This window comes from Sceloporus undulatus, chromosome 6, assembly GCF_019175285.1.
Source record: "Sceloporus undulatus isolate JIND9_A2432 ecotype Alabama chromosome 6, SceUnd_v1.1, whole genome shotgun sequence".
Classification (NCBI taxonomy): domain Eukaryota; kingdom Metazoa; phylum Chordata; class Lepidosauria; order Squamata; family Phrynosomatidae; genus Sceloporus; species Sceloporus undulatus.
In genome coordinates this window covers 132425089-132441600 of record NC_056527.1, presented here as the reverse complement: position 1 = coordinate 132441600, position 16512 = coordinate 132425089, and the positions used below count along the sequence as shown (strand labels likewise).

At 46.5% G+C, this 16512-nt stretch overlaps 1 protein-coding gene across 1 annotated transcript in view; it reads right to left on the bottom strand.

Moving 5' to 3' along the window:
• Positions 1-141: 141 nt before the first annotated feature.
• Positions 142-16512, bottom strand: part of ZW10 (zw10 kinetochore protein) — a 19428-nt gene continuing 3057 nt past the window's right edge. The window contains exons 3-16 of the mRNA XM_042476161.1: positions 11047-11148; positions 10842-10919; positions 10232-10391; positions 9705-9854; positions 8281-8472; positions 7655-7836; positions 6882-7064; positions 5808-6046; positions 5231-5302; positions 4491-4648; positions 3821-3951; positions 3270-3401; positions 2497-2699; positions 142-1660 (exon numbers count right to left, since the gene is read on the bottom strand). Coding sequence (XP_042332095.1) covers positions 1540-1660; positions 2497-2699; positions 3270-3401; positions 3821-3951; positions 4491-4648; positions 5231-5302; positions 5808-6046; positions 6882-7064; positions 7655-7836; positions 8281-8472; positions 9705-9854; positions 10232-10391; positions 10842-10919; positions 11047-11148 — 2103 coding nt within the window. The 3' untranslated portion in view covers positions 142-1539. The remainder of the gene's footprint in view (positions 1661-2496; positions 2700-3269; positions 3402-3820; positions 3952-4490; positions 4649-5230; positions 5303-5807; positions 6047-6881; positions 7065-7654; positions 7837-8280; positions 8473-9704; positions 9855-10231; positions 10392-10841; positions 10920-11046; positions 11149-16512) is intronic.

Sequence of the window (16512 nt, the reverse complement as noted above, 5' to 3'; positions counted from 1 at the left end):
ATTTCAAATCTCTCTCACCAGAAGTGAGGGAGGGAGCTGTGCAAGTTTTTTGATAACTAGGATGCTTTGTATGGTATGCAAGGAGAAAGGAAGTAGTAATTGTCAGCCATCAGCCCAGAAGAAGCAGAGAGGCTTCAGTGATGCTTGAGCCTTAGATGCATATTTAATAACCTCAGTTGAGTCAAATTTGGGGGGGGGGCATCAAACCAGCCTGAGGGTGTAATACAAGTTAGCTCATTGCAACAGAATAAAATACAAAACATTTCATAAGAATTATTATTCATTATTCCAAGTGATTCAACCAACCGGCTTTCCTCCCCTCCGCCCCCAGACCCCACTTTTGGGTTTCAGCCTTTGAACCAACACATGGAGATTGTGTTGTTAATTTTTTAATGCCAAAGGGGGGGGGGGGAATGAAAAAGGAGTGGAGTTACTCCAAAAGACACTCTCCGATCGCCAGTGTCAAAGAAACTAAAAATCACAAAGCTCCCATTCTGACAACTGATTTCTGATTCTCTATGTGAAGAAAAGAAGGGAGTAGGCACCACAGATTTGCTAAGTGAAAGGTGAAAATGCTTATAGGAGCAACTGGCTTTGACATCAAAGATGCTCTCTGTGCATAGCTTTCACCAGCCACAGACACATATACATGCACATCCAACATGGAGTATGTCACAGGTCTCAGCATCTGAACACTTGATGCCTTGTGTATACTGTATTGTCTGCAACAGAAGAGACTATGCATGTTGAGTGCAAGGGGCTTCCATGCAGTCAGGAACATACATAGGCTTCTCTGCTGCAGACACTGCACCTGACCTGGAGAACAGAACGATCCCATTCTCTCTTCTCCAGACAAAAGCTTTTTAGATATGGAACATAGCAGAGGAGAAACACCTGCCTCCTCCTTTGGAGGCCTGGCTGTATAGAGTTTACTAAGAGAGTAGCAGGGTTACTTACATTTTGGCACTTTTAAAAGCCTCAGAAAGGCCGCTGAGAGATTTTTATTATTTATTTTTCAAGTCTCGTGTTTGCAAAAGAGATGAGGTAAGAGACACAAAGGGTGCCTCCTTTTAAAAAGAAACTGCATAGGTGCTGTTCCACGTGGATTGACAAGCCACCCTTTGCCTCAGAATGGCCCAGACAGAGTTAGCCCTGAGGCAGGCTGGCTGGCTACAAGGCCCACCAGACCCAAACAGACCCTGCACCAAACTACCTGAAGCAAGTCAAGGGGGAACGCTGGAAAGAGCTGAACACCAGGAGTTTATAATCAAGCAGGGACATTTTCCTTCTGGGGGAACCACATCAGGCAATTGTCTTTGGAGGCCTCAGGCTAACTAGTACCTTGGCCAGTGTGTCACTTTATGCTCCAGTGAACACATAGGTCTGACCGATAGGAAACCCTGGCATAACAATGCCAGGAGGTACTTTGGGGCTGAGGACAGGGAAATAGTCAAGTTGGAGGAAGAACAGGCGCCACAGGCTGTGCCAAATGCCACGCTCCCAGGAAGACCGTTTAGGAGGAGAAGGGAGTCTTTAACGCTATTTGATCTTTGCCAGGGCAGCCGCCCTCCGCTCTGTGTTTTGGAACAAGGCTCGTATCAGGTTCTTCACCTCGCCTGGGGAAAACTCAGCTGCAAGGGGCCCTTTGCCATCAGCCCACCTTGGAAAGACAGAGAAAAGAAGAAGGAAAAGGCAGTTAGTTAAGAAGTTGGGAAAAGGGAATAAAAGGACAGCATTTTTGGTATCCTCCCAAACTCTTTTTGGTTGTGGCTTTCTAATGACTACCAGATTAGGGCTTAAAGCCTTTATTAAGAATCTTTTTTGCGTTTCTTTTTTAACCCCAATTCTTTTAGAAATCTGGATCTTAGAAAAATAAATTATGCCAAATGAGCAAAAAGTGGTGTTTTGCTTTCATAACCCCAATGTGGTTTTAATTGGCAAAGGGCACCAAAAAAAGGCCATATAAGCCTGACCCTGTTGTGTCACTGTTCCGATGGGGTTGGGAAAATGCTGTGTGTGTCAGAGGGCTAAAATGGGTCTCCTTGGCTTCATCTGCCCTGCAGAAATAATTCACTTTGACACCGCTTTAACTGTCATGGTTCCATGCTATGGAACATTGGGATTTGTAGTTTGTTGGGGCACCAGAGTGCTCTGACAGAAAAGGCTAAATATCTCACAGAGCTACAAACTCTAGATGTCCATTGCATTGAAGCATGGAAGTTAAAGCAATGTCAAACAGCATTAATTCTGCAGTGTAGATTAGTCCTTGGAGTATATTTCTGGCAAAAGAAAAAAAAAATGGGTTCAAAACCCACCACCCCACCCAATAATTCCAGTGCCCAGGTACCAGAAGGTACCCTCCCAGGGTGGCATGTGATCCCCACTCCTCAAGTTCCATGATACTCACACCTGCTCTGCCACTGTCAATCTTGGCCATCTCTTCCCTGTCTTGTTCATCCACCCACCTAACTCAGGGAGGTTCAAAGAGATACTCACCTGTCCACTATTTCTTGCAGACTGGCCTGCAGCACTAGCATAAGCTCCCTGAATGTCATCCATTTTGGCACGTAGACTGGGACCTCTTCTTGGAATGGTCTGTTCTGCTCTTCTCCTGGCAGGGGCACAAACACGCCAGGCCCTTCATCCACCATGATCTGGCATAGAACATGCAATCGGTCAGCGTTCTCAGCAGAGATGTCCTGCAATGGGATTTAGAAGGAGTCATTAGGAGGGAAAATTCCCCATGGCACAGTCAAGTCAGAAAGAACCCTGATTTATTCAGCTCAAACTCTAGTTCACAGAAATTTTCTAACGCCTTTCTCATTACTCTGTCTATAGGTGAGCTGTGAGCTCTTCCAAGTAGCAGGTGTGAGGCATTTTCGCACAAGAAACAGAAGCTGTGTCCGGATTACCTGAACCCCTTAGTAGAACAATCAAAAGTTACTTGCTGAGGGACAAGAGAAACTGAAAAAGCATCCCAAATCAGTGACCCAAATCAGCACCAACTATAGATGTTCACAGTCCAGTCCTTCCACGATCATTTCTACCACCACCAAATCTTATGTTGGGAGAAGTTACGTCTCAGGAGAGCCCTGGCATTTATTTTACACCAGTGCTGCAAAGACACTTTAAGCAATACCAGCACTTCTGAATAAAGCTGGGAAGTGTATATCCATCAGTACAGCCAAACTGGACTTGAGTAGCAGTTGAATCTACAGCAGTGAGAAAAGCCATGCAGAGAAATCACCTGTTATGCACACAGTCCTCACCTCCAAGGCAGTAATTCTGTTCAAAATCTCAGTGAGGGCCATGTTAAGCAGGGTCCCCATGGCCTTGCAGTAGACATTCACAGGAAGGACATCCTGCCAGACTTTGCCCAGCCTCTTCAGTTGGTGTAAGACCTGCAAAGGAACGGCACCAGCATGCACAGACCAAGGTAAACAACTACCAAAGAGACAAAAACATGAAACTGCTGGGGGTTGGCTAGGCTGGGATGGGGAAACCATTTACAAAGTTACGCATGAGGAGGAGAAAGCACATACTAAAAATAAGAAGAGTTTCTTCCCACTCTTATAATACTACTCAGGGACATCCAATGAAAATCATCCAGCAACAAACTGAGGCTGCACAGAAGAAAGGCCTTATCAAACCCAGTCAAATATAAATCCAGAAGAGCTGGAGAAATTTTATGAACATCACTTTGGATTTGGGGTTAGGTCTGGAGTGGAGTCAGGCTGGTTCAATGCTATGGAATTCTGGAATTTGTGGTTTATTGTGGCACCAGCGGTCTCTGACAGAGAAGACTAAATTTCTCACAAACCTGCCGTATAGCTTTGTTTGCTGCATAATAGTTGTCTTCGTCGTCCACATTAGAGAAACTCCTCGCGCTTGATAGTCGCTCCAGCAGCTCTTCCTTCTGCACTCGCATCTGGGCCACAAAACACTCCATTCCTGAGGAAAAGGAAACATGGGGTTGTTCCTGGATGGTCCTTCTTTGACTTTGAAGTCTCCTGTGATTCTGAACATCCCAACATCTACTTCTTCTTGCTATACTGGATTTGTCCCTGCAGAAGTACACTTGTTGTGTGCCTTCAAGTTGTCTCCCATTTATGGTGACCTTGAGGTGACCATTTCACAGGGTTTCTTGGCATGATTTGTTGCGTGAATGGGTTGCCTTTGCCTTCTTCTCAGGCTAAGAATGAATGACTTACCTAAGGTTACCCAGAGGGTTTTCATGGCTGAGTGCATGATTCAAATCCTGGTCTCCAGAGCCATAGTCCAACACTTAAACCACTACACCATGCTGGCTTTCTCTCTGCAGAGTACCCCAGGGAACACACAATTCTCTCTAACTCTCTCCCCACCACACAGAGATCACTGTGGTTATAATATCCATGTGTGTTTTTCATTATAAGCAGTTTTAGAAGCCTCAGCTAGATAGATGAACAAACATAAGGAAAATGGGCATGGTTTATCTGCCCTAGACTCACCAAGCTTCCTGAATCCAGGCACCAAGTCCACAAAGGTGGCTGTCATATCATTCAGGTGGCCTCGGAACTGGTGGCCCAGAGTTAGGAGATGGTGGGCGATGTACATACAGTTGTTATGGTGGATAGCAGCCAGCTGGGGAAGTTTCTGAAGATTCTCTCTAAGCAGGAGGGAGGAAAAACTTTAGCAGGTATTTGCAGACAATTGGTCATCATCCTTTGGGGGATTTTCCTCTGAACTACAATTATCTAAAGAGGACAAAGCTACTGTGGCTGGGAAAACTCTTTTAATGTAAACAGGTAAAGACAATGGCTTTGAAATGATGCAGAAAGAACTGCAAAGGATGAAAACAATTCCACCTACGAATTCATCAAGTGGTTGCCAGCAAGTTACTCGCTGGATCTCACTTAATGTTTCCACAGAACTTTGGGGAAAAGAAATTGGACTATCACACCCAGCATCCTCTCCCAGGCCCTAAAGGCAAGCCTACTAGGAATTGTAACAGAAGAATGCATATTTTCTAAGCTTAGTACTAAAAGGCTCCTGCAAAGGTCATGCACTGCACAGGCCTTCCCAAACAGAATGAGCCTCACCTCTCCAAACTGGAGAGGAAAAAGGAAGGAGACGAAGACCTAATAAACTCAGATATAGCAAAGCTATGGGTACAGCAGGGCTGCATTTTTATTTACACACACACACACACACACACTACTATTCTCTGTTAACAAAGCAGACCACTCACTTGTGATACATCGGCACCACATCACAGAACAAGAGGAAGATGTTCCGCACTGAGTAGAACAGCTGAAGACGGCTACAGGGGGAGAGAAGCAGAGAAATGCTGTTGATGCTCACAGTTAGCCAGGAGCAACATGGCTTTAACAAAAAAAATCACTTGGAAGGGAGAATGAAGATTGACTAACTGTATGGTACATGTGGAAAGGATAGCAACCCTTGCTTGGTAACTAAATAGCCAGCATCAATGTGGCAGATAAGGAGTCTCTAGTTTGTAAACCCTGGATGGTGCAGTGAACAATATGAAAAATAAAGGCAGTGACTGATGAAAGCATACAGGCCTGTGCTCAGTTTAAAAACCACAATTTTCAGACACTTTTTGCCCCCTAGTTATGCAGAACCCCTCTCTAAACATGTGAAGCATCACAAAGCACTCCCACTCCATCCCCACCATCACTTCCATTTCCAGCAGCTGCACTGTCTTTGGTGGCAGGGAAAGGCTGTGTTCCTGAAGGATTTCTTTGGTAGGGGAGTGTCAATGTGCTTTCTTGGTCCAGCCCAAATAATTAACTCAGAGTCCTTACTACTGATCCATGCTGGCTGAGGCCTCCTGAAGAGTCTGGTAAGCCAACGTCATCAATTTTTGGACGGAATCACTGATGCGGCAAGTGGGAAAGGACAAAGTGTGCCGGCTCAGCCTGGCCTCATTCTCCAAACTGGCCGCTTGCTTAAGAAGAGCATCAGGAGATTTCAGTGCCTTTGACTGATCTCCTGCTCCAGGATCAGGCAATGGAGGCAGAGTTACTGAAGAGTCTGGAGTCACCTGGGAGGATAAATGGAAAATGCTCAGCAGTTTAGGACGTAACATGGAGAGAAAATGGGAAAGGAAAAAGGGCAGATAAGGGTGCATGGACAGTCAAGCCATTTTAGGAAATACCAGAAGTGTACAGTTAAAGAGCCTTGTAGAAGAATCCAAAAAGTGGTACAGCAACTGATAGATGCCAAGCATGGATGCCACAATAAATTGGTTAGCCTTTAGGAAGTAACTGAATTCTTTTCAAAAATAATTTGACTTTCATGGCTCCTCCAGGAATTCTAAGCACACTTACATAATAAATGAATGGTCAAAGAGTCCTAGTGCTGCATCTCATTTATATACTGTCCATCCTCCAAAGAGCTCCATATTTTACACACACACACCTTCTCCTCCTCCCCCCGCCTTTAATTCCAATAACTACTTGGTGTGAGGTATATTTGGCTAAGGGAGAAAGAAAGGCAGAAAGACAGAAAAGGAAAGGCTGGCTGGCTAAGACCATCTTGCAAGTGCATTATGACTGAGTGTACATTTGAACTGAGATCTGTGTGTCTAACATGCCACAACACCAATGTTGCATTGCTGAAGCTAAGAAATACAGCATTTAGAAAGGGCACGAAAATGCCAAATGGCCCTCAACATCTGATTAAGGGAATACAAGCACAACCCACAAATAAAAGATTATTATGTAAATGTTTAGGGAAACAACATAAGTTGACTAGGTTTGTAGTCAGTGATCTTGGCTCTGAATGAAAAGGCAAATGCTGGGAATCTTGTATTTCCTGTAGATTACATAGAACTCCAGCGCTGGAAGAAACATCCAGAGGGTCTTTTGCTCAGATACCTTTATGGTATTGTGTATTTCCGACGTCATTAAACTTCTTGCTGCCACTATGACATCCTGGCACTTTTTGTCAGCAAAGTGGCCATTGACGTTGCGGGCGTAGGTCAAGAGGTCAGTGGAATCCTCCTTCAGGAACCGCATGTCCTTCAAGGCTTCTTCAAATTCCTCTGCAGCTTTAATAACCTAAGGAGCGTGAGGCAGAGCAAATGTCACAGTAGCTTAGTAATATGTAAGTTCAGTGTGCTTGTACAGTGAAAACCCAGGCCTACTCACTACAGGAAAGGCCTGCAAAGAGCCAGTCAAGAGCAGTGAACATGCTATACCCAGCTTTTTTCATCTTAATCCTCTAGGAAAACGTTTCTATCAGGGATGGATCTAGGCATTCTGGACACTGTTGGGGTGTCACACAGACTGCTTGCACCAAAAAAGGGAAAGGAAACTGGAAGTGGCTAGAAGTTAACTTCAGGTTTTGACAAACGGCCACTTGTAATGTTAAATGGTGCAAAAGGTCCATTCAACCTTGAAAAGGTGAACTGCTGATGAGATGAGTTGTTGTCGTTGGCTTTGAAAAGGGAAATCTGGCAACTGGAGGAAAGGGGTGTGTTGAGGGAAAGCCACTAAAACAGCTTTCAGGGACCAAACACTGTCCCATGCCCATACTTTGCCCACTTTTGCTTTACAACTCTGAAAGCAGACCTGGGAAGTTAACTCTTCCAGCAGCTTTTCTCATGCTTTCTATCACCCCGAGCTGAAAGGGTGCAGCACTCACTCACCTCGCTATATTGTCCTAGTTTGCTGCTGTTCTTTGGGATTGAATGCACCAGGCAATCCCGGATGAGACAGTCAGACATCTCCTTCCAGATCTCATTGCCCAGCGCTTCTGCCAAAACAGGCTTGGGGATGTCATCCTCCTCCTCCTCCTCCTCCTCTTCAACACCATGCTCAAGGGGGACATCTGGGGAAGATGAAGGATGTTTAGGACCAGAACATTAGATGCTGTCCCCCTCTTTCCAGTGCCCTGAGAAGTGAACCAGCACAACTGAGGGGAAATTGCTGGGAAATGGTCATCAGCACTTGCAAGTCAAGAAAGCGCATGTCATCCTTATTTGTGTTTGTGTGTTTGTACTCTCTCACTTCCTTATAGCTTCATAAATGCAGAAAAATGCAAGGCATTCTTATGACCCACTCCTACTCAGAACTTGGTATTTTTTTGGTCTACAGCCTGCAGTTTAAAGAAGTTACTTTTCCACTTTCTGCTGCTACTGGTGCAAAGATGTTCCCTTCCTGCCTTGCAACCGGCAAGTGGAGCACCAGTCAAAAAAGGCTACTTTCTCATGTTCTGCCCTTGACTGCATCAGACATGCAGGTCTTCTCCTCCTCCTGGCCAGCAGCTACTCACCCAGCTGATACTTGTGAAGGATTCTGAGGACCAACTTGAGCTTTGAAAAGACCTCCACAGGTGATGGATGGCCCAGATTGGAGCCCACTGACTCGAACCTCAGTGTGACGGCATCAGCCCTCTCTTCCAGGCAGGGACGTAGTGATGGGTGAGAGATCAATGGCTTGAGGATGTGCTTCAGCAATAGCTGTCCTGGCAGAAGGAAGAGGGGAAGAAAACAAGAGACAATCAGCTGGGCTTGAAAGGCAGACTGCCAAGAGGAAAGGTGGATGGGATTTCCACTCAGGAAATAGGGAGCACTGTGTCAGCTTTGCATCTGTTTTGTGTTTAGTTAAATCTTTTCCTTCACTTATTATGGGGAAGTGGGGAGTAAGTAAAGCGTGGACTCCAAGGCCTTTTGAAAAACCTGACCTTCTCCCACTCTCTCATGTCAACCATTTTTTGCCAAAAGAAAAAAACTTCCAAATATGGTGGTTCATATTTTAAATAGGAAGCAAGGACTCCTTACATAGTTAAGCATTCAGAAAAAGAAAATAAAAGACTATTTTGCAAAACAAATGGACTTCCAGCTGTAGCCAGATATGGTCCCTTCCCTGCTCTTTTGACAATCTGTTTGATTCCCCCAGAGGGTTCTGGAGCAGCAAATTGGTCCCTTGAACCCCCCTAAACCTGTCTGTCTCTGAATTACTGGTGTTAAATCACTGTAACTGCAAACCACTGAGCCACTCTACTGGATGGATCTATCCCTATATGATCTCTCAGATCACAGAGACCCCTGTGCAATACTGAGTCTCTAAGGCCTGTTACAGACTGCCAAAATAAAGCTGCTTCAGGTCTCTTTGGAGGTATGCTATTTAAATGATGCATGGGTCCTAAGAGTCCGGAGGTCGTGCCAAAGCCACACTCTATTCCTAAGCACTGGAGTGCAGCTTTGGTGTAGCTTCTGGATTCTTAGGGTGCATGCATCATTTAAACAGCATCCCTCCAGAGACCCGAAGCAACTTTATTTTGGCAGTCTGTAACAGGCCTAAATCTCCTCCTCTTACTTTTACATAAAGGAAATGATATTATCCTAAAGGAGGGAGCTAAAGATCCTCCATCGATGACTGGCAGGGGCCGTAACCAAGAGAAGCATCACCACCGCCTGGAAAGTACAGTGCTATCCCTGACTGAGAAGTAAAAGAGGAAAGCAGGTGCCAGGAGGATACAGAAATTGCAACTGCAAGGACGGTCAAGTACAGCTTGGGCAGAGGGTAAGAGGGAACAGCTCTCTGATTTTAATGGATCAGAGAGGGACAAATTTAATCAGAATCTGGGAGGCTGTTAGCTTAGTTGTTTAGTCAAGGACTGTTTAGTTAACAGAGCTGAAATGCTTTCCACATCCTCCCAATCACAAGCTGTTTTTGCAGGTGAAAATGGCTTACCAAAGAGCTTGAACTTGGAACGCAGCTCCCCTAGTATAGCAAACGCCCGCAGCACGGATGTCACTGTTGGGCCAGTAACCATGCCATCCTTGGGCAATGCCTTGGACAAATGCAGCTCCGTTTGTGTAGCCGATTCCAAACTGCCAATTTCTAGGGAGGAAGTAGCACAGACCAATCTGTTTGAGCAAACATGCACTTCAAAATCACGAAGACAGACAAGATGAAAAATTGTAACGAGGATATCCTTTCTGGCCTGGTTTTTCCAGGTTTGATACTATTTACAATCAGCCCTGTGTATTTATTTTAAGGAGAGATTGCAATTCAGTGGCAGAGAACATGCTCTTTCTGCAGAAAGCCCTGGGTTCAAGCCTACAGCCTCTATAAATCATCAACTTTCAGTATGCAGGGAATGTAGTGCTGTGGACCTGGGACTGGTTAGTGTCAAAACTGTCCTATTCTTCTTGCCCTGCAATAAAGTCATACCAAACAGATATTAAAAAATAAAACACACCAAAAAGTTCTTATACCTTTCGACTGAGGGAGGTTCCACACAGTCATTTGCTGCCACTCTTGACCCAAAAGGTATAGGATGTTTTCAGATTGTATCGTGAGTTCCCTGCTCAGGGCCTTGAGAATCTTCAGCTCAAAGCCGCGGCGAGATTCCATCGCCTTCATATTCCTCCTGGCCTGACAGAAAGGGAAAGAGAAATACACTCATCCCTCCACATTCGCTGGGGTTAGGGGTACAGGACCCCCATGAATGTGGAAAAACTGCAAATAACAAAAACACTAGGCCCTCCATGCAACTCTGTGGTCAACATCTGTCAAACACTGACCATAGCACTGCGCTGGAGCAGCTACAAATGCCTAGTGGAGTGTTCTCTCTGGGAATCTCTAGGTCCTTCAGTTGCTTAAAGTTGACCACAGAGTTGCGCTGGAGGACCTAGATATTCCTAGAGAAAACGTATTAATAAAATCTGTGAATAACCAAATCTGCAAAAGTCTAAGCCACAAATGTGGAAGGATGAGCGTAGTGATAAATGGGTAAGCGAACCAACTCTGAAGCAATCATAAGAAGGAACAAAAGAGGGCGAGCATCACAGACAGAAAGCGAAACCCCAAGACTTTGGGCATTACCTTGGTCAGCTGGCGCGCAGCGGACATATACTTCTTCTGCGGCAGCAAGATGTTCAATTGCTTGAGAGCAGTGTCAAACTATAAAAAGGAAAAGGAACAGTCACTGACTGCTAAGAATGAACTCCAAATAAAAAGTATAACGGGGGAAGCAAAAAAGGGCAACGATGGCAATGAGGGTAAGACAGGATTCCTCACTGGCTCTCACCTCCTGAAGCTGTTTCAGCACAGTCAGAATAAGCGTGTCTCTCTCCAGCTGCTGCTTCAGCTCAGCAAATTCTGCAATGGCCACATTAAGGTCATGTTGAACCTGGAAAAGACCCCAAGGAGACATGCCGTTTTGGGGATGCAAATACCATTTGCCATTTATTATTTAATTATGTTTGTCTCTCTTCTATCCTGCTGGATGTGCAGTAACAAAACAAAACTCTTTGGCCCACCAGAGATGCCAACATAACACTATCGGAGGCACACACTCTCAGAAGGCAGCTTCACTGTAGCAAAATACAGAAGCACTGGTCAGTTTCACAGAATCATAGAGTTGGAAGAGACCCCAGGGGCCATCCAGTTCAACCCCCATTCTGCCATGCAGGAACTCACAGTCAAAACACCCCCCAAAAGATGGCCATCCAGCCTTGTTTAAAAAACAGCCTCCAAAGGAGGAGACTCCATGAAAATCTCCAAAGGAGTGTGTTCCACTGTCGAACAGCTCTCACTGGCAGAAAGTTCCTCCTAATGTTTAGGTGGACTCTCTTTTCCACAGTTTGCACCCATTGCTCCATTGTCTCCTATCTCTGCAGCTGCTGAAAATAAGCTTGCTCTTCCTTCTCAGATGACACCCCTTCAAATGCCTAAACAGTTTTAAGTGTTGGCAATGCGCTGACCACCCTGAATAAACTCACAGACACTTGTTGCTATTTTCCAAGTCCTGTGGAGGTTTTTTATCAGACGTTGCAGTATATGCGGACCCTTCAAATACACAGGGGAATCCATTCCAGACCCGCAACACACACATATAAAAGGAAAAGCGCATATGCCAACCCATTTAAAAGAATAGGTTGTGCTGCATGCGCAGAGGCGCGTGCATGGCGGGCAAACATTCCATTGTTTTAAACAGGGCTTGCCTTCCACATAAGGTTAAAGCCACATATGGCGCGGGTGCACTGTATGTACATTACGTACAAACACTGCTCCCGACTCCCATCAACTTACGCCGCATATTGTAATACAGCTTCAACAACAAACGTTGACTACTCTCTTCAAACCACTTCAACCCTGAGTCTTGGTGCAATTATAGATAGAGTTGCCTAATGGTCAATCACCTGTTGCCGCTAGTATGACGGCATCTCTATTACAAGCCTATGCGTCATGTCGAGTGCTACATCTTATTAAATACAGCCACACAAAGACTTCACGACACTTTAAATGCACCTTGTTCTAACAGTTTATCCAGTCTATGGCCTGCTTTTCCCAATCCGAAGGCATGTTAAAGCCAAGGGCAGGAAAGAGACAAATGACCAGAGAAAGTGTTTGATGACATAACCCTGCCTATCCTATTAAGAATGGGATCTGTGCTGCTCTCACCTCGTTCTCGATCCTCATCTTGAGCTGGTCGATGTTCCCAGACAGCTCCTGCACTTGGGACTCCAGGTCCGTGGCGCTTTGCATGCTGGGAAGGAACTCCACGTAACGCTGGTGGATCACGCTGCAAACCTCGTCCTGCGAGGAAGGAAGCCAGGGAGAGTCAACACAAAGCAGACCCGCAAACACCCTTTTCCAAGCCGACCCATCAGTCCCTTGTGTTTCCCAAAACTTTGGTCCTCCAAACGTGTGGACTACAGCTCCCAGAATCCCTGACGGTCGGCCAAATGGCTAGGGCTTCTGGGAGACAGAGTCCAAAACAGCCAGAGGAGCAAAGTTTGGGAAACACTGTGTTATTCCTCCCCCCCAAGACAAGACTCAAGGCAGCCTATAGAAATTGCTTCTCAGCCAAAGTATTATTAGGAGGAGGGCAGGAACCCTTTGCACATGCTCAGAGGAACTTCAGTCCATCATCTTATGCTGGGATAAAAAAATCCCTCTTTTTCAGAACTCTGCACACGCTCAGGAACCCCTCCATCCTTTCTCTCTTCAAGGGAAAGGAGGTTCCAAAAAGAGGAGGAGCCTATTGAAGCCCTGCCCCTGTAACCACCCATGGCCCCGCCCACTGAGTGCTTAGCTCCTCACCTCTCATAAAAGGAGGTTCCATAAGGAGGAGGGACCTATTGAAGCACCGCCCACCAGGTGCATAGCTCATTCCAACAGAAGCCAAGTGAAGCCCCCCCCCTAACGTACTTAGTTCCTCCCTCCGCCCTGACCCATCTCTTCAAAGGGGAGCCTCCATGACAAAGAAGGAGGGGCTAGTGAAGCACCGCCCACATTGGCCCATGGCCCACATATACTTAACTCCTCCCCTAGCCATGCCCCCGTTCCGCCCCTCTGTTCCAAAACGAGGAAGAAAAGCCCGGTAAAGCCACGCCCCCCACTCTTTCCAAATACAGTATAGCTCCAACAGGGGAGGAGCCCAGCGAAGCCCACCCCCGTGTCCATAGTCTCCTCCCTCTCTTCCAAATAAGAGTGTTGCAAAAGGAGGAGAGGAGTGGGCCTAGTTGAAGCCCTGCTCTATGTCCCGGGCCAAATAGGCATCTAGTTCCTCCCTCCGGCCACGCCCTCGCTTCCAAATAAGGGAGGTTCCGACAGGGGGAGGAGCCCAGAAAAGCCCGCCCCCGAGGAAAATTAGCTCCTCCCTCTAACCACGCGCTCCTCCCCTCGCTTCCAGAGAAGGGAGGCTCCAAGAGAAGGTCTCAGTGAAACCCCCGCCCACCAGGGGCTTGCCACGCCCCTCTCCCCTCAGACTTGAGCTCCTCCACTCGGCCGGAGAGTCGGGAGATGCGGCGCTGGGAGGCTCTCCTTCTCCAGGCGGCCAGAGCAGGCCAGCACCGCCTCCACCGAGCGAAGAACCCATCGCTGTCGCCGCCGCCCGCCGCCATGACTGGAGCCGCTGCTGCCCCCCTCCAGCCACGCGAAGGCACCACGGGAAAAGCGGTTTTGCTTCCCGCCCAGACGCTCCTGACGACTACCCCTCCCAGCAGCACTGCGGCGGAAGAAGGACCTCGTTGTGCGTCCACTTCGGCCGTCTTCCCTTTATTCTTAGCCCGAATTTGGCCTCTTTGCATTTGAGGCGAAGTTTACTGAATGTTTTTTCTGAGGAAGCTTCTCTCACGGTCCGAAAACTGAACCTGAGTCAACAGTGGGATGCGGCAGCTAACAAGGCCAAGGCGATCCTAGGCTGCCATAAATGGAAGCTAGTCTCTGATCGAGGGAAGTCATAGTGCTGCTCTATTCTGGCTCTGCTCAGGCCCCTTGCTGAATACTGTGACCAGTTCTGGGCACCACAACTTAAGAAGGATGATTGTTGAGAAACTGGGAGCCATGTGTCCACAAAGGAGGGAGACAATAAAGCCCTATGAGGAGGAGGACTTTAGGGAGCTGGGGATGTTTTTAGCCTGGAGAAGAGAAGGTTTAAAGAGGGGATATAATAGCCCTGTTTTAAATATATGAAGGGATGTAATGTTGAGGAGGGAGCGCGCCTTGTTGTTCTGCTGCTGTCAGAGGACAGGAAAACGAGCAATGGATGCAAGATAAAGGAAAGAGCTTCCCAGCTCAACATGGAGGAGCCTCCTGAGAGTAAGGGCTGTTCGACAGTGGAAACCACGCCTCTCCTCGGAGTGTAGTGGAGTCCTCCTTCTTTGGAAGTTCTTTAAGCAGAGCTGGATGGCCCCTGTCAATGGGGATGCTTTGGATTGGAGTTCCCTGCATGGCAGAATAAAGGGGTTGGGCTGGATCAAGGCCCTTGAGGTTTCTCTATGGCTGCCATTGCCTCTCCTTCTGCGCATTTTGGGCAGCAGCCACGCAGAGAGAGAGAGAGGAGCGAGGAGGAACGGAGCCTTCCAGGTATAAAAACATCACATATATAATGTGTGGTAACCATGTTAGACATAATTATATACACTCACAAGTCACACTCTCTCAGCCTCAGGGAGCCATGCCACCCAAGATGAGATAGGTATGTAGATATAATTATAGGGTCACCATAAGTCGGAAGCACTTTTTCAAGCCCTCCATTCTTCGGTCCAAGAGCCGTTAAAAAGACTAGGTTTGGACTGGGGGTTCCCATCATCCCCAGGCATGCAGAAGTCGGGGGGACACCTCAAAGCTAGCCTTTCTGCGCCCTGGGCCCCTCCAAATACTTTGGAGTGAGATTCCCATCTCCTGTGTCCCTCAGGGACGGTGGAGAACGTCCATGTTTTCCCGGGGGCTGGATGGGAATTGTAGTACGAAAGGGGTCTCTGCTGCTGCGCCACTTGCTGACTTGCTCTCGGCCGTCCTCTAGTGGCGCCCTTTGCGCACTGCAGGCTTCAGGGCCAATGGCTGCTAGGCTTCTCTCGGGCGCCCTCCTCGGGAGACCATCGGCCAACGAAGATGACTCCAGCGCCAAAGCCTTCTCTCAATTCCCGCTCTGGCGCTCTCGTCCCTGGCTCTCTCTCTGGCGCCCTCCTGTGGCTCAGACGGCGCACTTCGGCCCCTTGACGCTGATTGGGATTCTTCCCTGGCTTGGGGTGCCCTCTGTGGCGGAAAGGGAGCATTGCGAGGCTCTGTAATCTCAGGCAGGGGGGGAACGGGTTCATGATTCCTGGCTCCTGGGTTTGAGGAGGACTCAGGGCTGGCATCTCTGGGGTCTAAAATAGATTAAGTAGTTAATAAGTAATGGTGCTGCGTCGTTCCAAAGTAAGAAAAAAGAAGTAAGATAAGACAATAGTGATATAATTTATTATAATGTGTAATGACATTATGTTTATAATAGTTATATTATTACAAATTACTTATAAGTATATTCATTTTATATTAATTTATAATTAGTATTTAGCAATTATCTTATTCTATGTATTACCTGATATTATAATTATTATATTATCTTATTATAATTTTATTATTAAGTAGTAATTAAGAATTATTAATATCTGCATGCAGTAATATAGTAATTGTGTATATTATTCCATCCCTGTCATTTATCTTTACATTTTAATATTAATTTATATTAGTATTTCACTTTCTAATTTTCTATGTCTTCAACCTATCTCGCTCTTAGTAGCTTATCTTAGTATCCTTGCCTATTAATATCCGTATATTCTTATCTGTTACTGGCAATCGTAGGTTTCTTCGTTTACTCTTCTAGTCACTCGTCCTGCTTCTGTGCCCTGGCTTACTCTGCCCTCCTTCGGTTGTCGTACTTCTCCCCTCTTTATTCCCTGCTCTCAGTTATATTTCTTTTCTCTGCCTTTGTCTTCCTCCTGCACTCCTTCTCCTTCTTCTTTCTGCTCCTTGTCTTCGCCTGCGCCTGCTAGTCTTCCTATTTTAGCACTTCTCTCACCCTTCCTCCTTCGCGGCGCTGATTGTGTGTATTACATGCTCAGTTCCTCTCTGACTTATTCTTCACTGGTTACAGTATATTCTCCTTGTTATTCCACTTCTCTTTTCATGCATACCTCCCTTCTTCTTAGTTTTCGGTCTTATGTGTCTTCTCCTCGCCTCTGTGATCATATTCTTGCATGAGTTGATCATTTTTAGTTCCATA